At 41.8% G+C, this 5,180-nt stretch overlaps 1 protein-coding gene across 1 annotated transcript in view; it reads right to left on the bottom strand.

Moving 5' to 3' along the window:
• Positions 1-2: 2 nt before the first annotated feature.
• LOC102993390 (G2/mitotic-specific cyclin-B3-like) overlaps positions 3-5,180 on the bottom strand; it is a gene marked incomplete at its 3' end in the record, with an annotated part of 62,782 nt that continues 57,604 nt past the window's right edge. The window contains exons 5-6 of the mRNA XM_024116646.1: positions 2,578-2,874; positions 3-2,421 (exon numbers count right to left, since the gene is read on the bottom strand). Of these exons, the coding sequence (XP_023972414.1) occupies positions 3-2,421; positions 2,578-2,874 (2,716 nt within the window). The remainder of the gene's footprint in view (positions 2,422-2,577; positions 2,875-5,180) is intronic.

Raw genomic sequence — 5,180 nt, 5'->3', positions numbered from 1 at the left:
TTCAGGATAGCCTCCTCCTCAATTGTGGGATTCTCCTGCAAGGCCAAGGGCTCCTCGAAGAGGGTCTCTTTCTCACTCGTGGGCTTCTCCTGCAAGGCCAAGGACTCCCTCAAGATGATTTCCTTCTCAATGCTGGGATTCTCCTGCAAGGCCAGGGGCTCCTTCAGGATAGCCTCCTCCTCAATTGTGAGATTCTCCTGCAAGGTCAAGGACTCCCTCAGGATGGTCTCCTTTTCAATGCTGGGCTTCTCCTGCAAGGCCTGTGGCTGCTTAATAAGGGACTCCTCTTCACTGGTGATGTTTTCTTGCAAGGCCAACTGCTTTTTCAAGAGGAACACCTCCCCCTGAGCAGTGGGCTTCTTCTTTAAAGATAATTGCCCCTCTATGCTCACTGCCACCTCAGTGGAGAGCTCTTCCTTCAAAACCAATGGTTTCTTGAAAAGGAATTCCTCTTCAGTGGTGCTTTTGTCCTGCAAAGCCAACAGTGCCTTCAAGGAGTCCTCTTTGTTATCAGTCTTCTTCTGCAAGGCAAAAGACTTCCTGAAGAGGGACTCATCTTTGTTGGTCGGTTTAACATGCAGTGAAAATGGCTCCTGAAAGGGGAACTCCTCCTCAGTGGTAGACCTCTCCTCCAAGGTCAGTGGCTCCTTAATATACAATTCTTCTTCAGTGCTGATATTCTCCTGCAAGGCCAATGGCTTCTTTGAGAGAAGAAGCCACTCTTGCAGAGTGGTGTGTCTCTCTTTCAGTACAGATGGATCCTGGAAGAGGAACTCCTCTTCAGTTGTAGACTTTTTTTTAAAGGGCAACAGCTCCTTAAAGACTGACTTCTCTTCAGAGGTAGTCTTCTCTATGACCAGTGGCTTCTTTAAAAGGAACGTCTTCCCCTGAGTGATTTGCCTCTTTTTTAAAGATACCGGTGTCTTGGTAAGAATTGCCTCATCAGTTGAAGACTTCTTCCTAAATGATATTGGCTCCATAAAGGAGGAGTCCTTGCCTTCACCAATCATATTCTGCAAGTCCAACGGTTCTTGGAAGATAGGCATCATCATCTGAGTGGTACACTTTTTCTTCTTTAAAAATAATGACTCCTTGGTAGAGACTGCCACATCTGTGGTATGTTTCTTCCTAAATGACACTGGCTCCATAAGAAATTCATCTTTACTGTCTATATTCTCCTGCAATGCCCACAGCTTCTTCAAGAGGGCCACATCCCCCTGAATGGTGTGCTTCTCTTGCAGTGCAGATGGTTTCTTCAAGAGGGACTCCTCCTCAGTGGTAGGCTTTATTTTAAAGGATAATGGCTCCTTAATGAGTGACTTCTCTTCAGAAATGGTCTGCAATACTAGTGGCTTGGTCAAACAGGACATCTTACCCTGACTGGTACACTTCTTCTTTAAAGATAACAGCTTATTAGAGGAGGTTGCCTCCTCAATGGTACGCTTCTTGTTAAAAGCCAAAGCTTCCTTTAAAAGGGACTCCTCCTCAGTTGGAGTCTTTTGCAAGACCAATGGCTTCTCCAAGATGGACACCTCCTCCTGAGTGGTGTGCTTCTCCTGCAATGCTGATGGCTCTTGGAAAAGGGACTCCTTAGTGGTAGGCTTCTTCTTAAGGGATAATGGCTCCTTAATGAGTGACTTCTCTTCAGAGGTGGTCTTCTGTAATACTAGTGGCTTCTTCAAGCGGTACCTCTTCCCCCGAGTGGTACGCTTCTTCTTTAAAGGTAATGGCTTCTTGGAAAGGGTTGCCTCCTTAGTAGTATGCTTCTTCCTCAAGGAAATTGGCTCCATAAGAAATTCATCTTCACCATCCTTTTTCTCCTGCAATGCCCCTGGCTTCTTCAAAAGGGTAACCTCCCCATCAGTGGTGCGCTTCTCTTGCGACACAGATAACTCCTGGAAGAGGGACTCCTCCTTAGTGGTAGGCTTGTTTTTAAAGGACAATGACTCCTTAATGGGTGCCTTCTCTCCAGAGATGGTCTTCTGCAATACTAATGGCTTCTTCAAGTGGGCTATCTTCCCCTGAGTAGTGCACTTCTTCTTTAAAGATAATGGCCTTGTGGTGAGGGTTGTCTCCGCTGTGGTAGGTTGTTTCTTAAAAGCCAATGGTTCCTTAAAGACGGAATCCTCTTCAGTGTCGATCTTCTCCTGCAAGGCCAATGATTTCTTCAAGATGGACACCTCTTGTTCAGTGGTGTGCTTCTTTGGCAATGCAGATGGCTCCTGGAAAAGGCACTCCTTTTCAGTGGTAGGCTTTCTCTTAAAAGACAACAGCTCCTTAGCGAGTGACTTCTCTTCAGAGATGATCTTCTGCAATACTAGTGGCTTCTTCATATAGGACATCTTCCCCTGAGGGGTACACTTTTTCTTTAAAGATAACAGCTTCTTGGTGGGGGTTGCCTCCTCAGTTTTAGGCTTCTTCCTAAAGTTCATGGGCTCCATAAAGAAAGAATCCTCTTCAACATTGATGTCCTGCAAGGCCAACTCCTCCCTCGTGCAGGACTGCTTCCCCTGATGTGTGCACATACTCTTTAAAGATAATGTACTCTTGTTGATGGCTGCCTTCTCAGTTTTATGCTTCTTCCCAAAAGTCATTGGCTCTACAACATCACTGTCAGTCTCCTCCTGCAAGGAGAGTGGCTTCTCTAAGAGGGACACCTCCCCCTGATTTGTGCTCTTCTTTAATGACCTCTTGATGAGGACTGTATCCTCAGTAGAGGGTTCCTCCTTTAAAATGAATGGTTTTTTGAAAAGAGATGCCTCCTCAGCAGTGGGTGTCTTGGAGCCGGTAGATATCTCCAGAATGAGTGGCTTGTCTATACTATTTGGTACCATGGTGGTTGAGACTACTACTGGTGAGAGTTCCAGTTCATACCTGTAAAGGAAACAATGTCTGGGTAAGAAGAATGTAGTTCCTAGAATCCTCACCTACCGTCTCGTTTTGTCACTCTACTTACTAAATGTATGGAAGTGGAAAGGGCTTCAACCCCAAGAGACAGACTAGAGGGTAAAAATCAATGGGTACCATAGTAAATCAACTAAGTAGCACACAGTATAGTTTCTATGACCTAGGTCCTACCATACTTTTCTAAAAAATTTCCCCTGAAATCCATGTTATTTATGCTTTCTCATATATGATTTATTAACTTTATTTATATACAAAGGCTTTTATTATAATATTTTCCACACTGTATGAGTGATTGGCTTATATATGTTTCCCTCACTAGCTGCATTTGTCTTTGTCTATCAGCACCAGGCATCTGATAAAATTCAGGTTGAAATTAATATTGTTTGAAGGCTTATGAGAGAGAATTATAAGAGAGAGGCTTATAAAAGGCTTATAAGAGAAAGTTGGTCTGGTATACTTAATGTTCATGGTATCTAACCATATTCCTTTCACTCTAGGCTATTCACAAGATGCTTTCCTAGTGGATATAATAAAAAAGACCAAAATAAACATTTGTTCACATGTGTCAGATGCAAAGCTTTGTTTTGAATAGGACTGCATATCCAATCAGAGTGACTAACCTGGTGTGACCAAATCTCTGGATGACTAGAAATAAGAATAAGAAAAGGGAGAGAATTAAAGGTAAATACGATCAGTCTGAACAAGAGTAAGTACCTTCAAAAGACTAGATATTATATGATTCCTTTTATAGGAAACATCCAGAGGAGACATATCCATAGAGGTATATCCATAACAGAAAATAGGTTGGTGGTTGCCTGAAGCTGGGAAGGGGTAGGGAAGAGGGAAGAAAGGGACTGGGAAAGAGAAGGGACTATAGGTATGAGTTTCTTTGGGGGGGGTGCTGAAAAAGTTCTAAAATTAGATGGTGGTGATGGCTATACAACTCTATAAACATAATTTTTTTTAATTACTGAATTGTTAAAAAAAGAAAAGGAAGTGCCTCAAAAGGTTCCATCTGACCAGATAGGTTCCAGGTCCCTCCTGATGAGAACTTTTAGAAGTAGTCTTCAGATAGTCTAGTTATGATAGGGCATGCATTCTGAATCTAGAATGCCTGGATCCAAACCCTGGCTCCTCCATTTACTGGCTGGGTGACCTTGGGCAAGTTAATGCTCTATGCTTCACTTTTTTCACCTGTAAAATGAGGGTCATAATATTACCTCCTCTATAGAATTATTGTAAAGATTTGAGTAATTGATATGCATTAAAACACTTAAAACAAATCATTGTTAGAACAATTACATGCCAATAAATCAGATAATTTAGACAAAATGGACAAATTCTTAGGGAGATACAAACCACCAAAACAGACTCAAAAACAGAAAATCTGAACAGAGCTATAACAAGTAAAGACACTGAATTAATAATCAAAAACTACCCACAAAGAAAAATCTAAGCCCAGATGGCTTCACTGATGAATTCTACCAAACATTTAAAGAAGAACTAATGCCAATATTTCATGAACTCAGGAAGAGGTAAGAATAGTTCCCAAGTCATTCTATGAGGCCAATATTATTCTGATACCAAAAACAAAGACATCAGAAGAAAACTCAAGTCTGATATATCTTATGAACACAGATGCAAAAATCCTCCACAAAATACTAGCAAACCAAATCCAGCAGTATATAAAAGGATTATACACTGTGACCAACTAGGATTTATCCCAGGAATGCAAAATTAGTTTAACATCTGAAAATCAATTCATGTTATCACACCATATTAATGGAATAAAAACAAAAGCTATGTGACCATCTCAATAGATCTAGAAAAATCATTTGACAAAATTCAATACCTTTTCATGATAAAAGCACTCAAAAAACTAGGACTAGAAAGGAGATTCCTTAACTATGAAAGAACATCTATGAAATACCCAAAGCTAATGTCATAGCTAATTGTAAAAGACTGATGCTTTCCCCCTAAGATCAAGGAGAACACAAGGATGTCCAACTCTCTTTTTGGGGGGTGGAGGATTTGTCATGTAGTAGTGAATAACTAATATAGCATTGCTGATGCTTTAGAACTGAGCCCCTCTGTTCTTTGAATAAAGTATAAACTCTTTGCCATGGTCCATAAGGCCCTGGTGATCTTGCTCCTGCCTGCCCCTCCAAATCCAGCTCTTAAAAAACACTGGTAGGGGCTTCCCTGGTGGCACAGTGGTTGAGAGTCCGCCTGCCGATGCAGGGGACACGGGTTTGTGCCCCGGTCCGGGAAGA

Source organism: Physeter macrocephalus, chromosome 21 (assembly GCF_002837175.3).
Source record: "Physeter macrocephalus isolate SW-GA chromosome 21, ASM283717v5, whole genome shotgun sequence".
NCBI lineage: Eukaryota > Metazoa > Chordata > Mammalia > Artiodactyla > Physeteridae > Physeter > Physeter macrocephalus.
The sequence above is the reverse complement of the archived record's forward strand: the minus strand, read 5'-3'. Positions and strand labels throughout refer to the sequence as shown.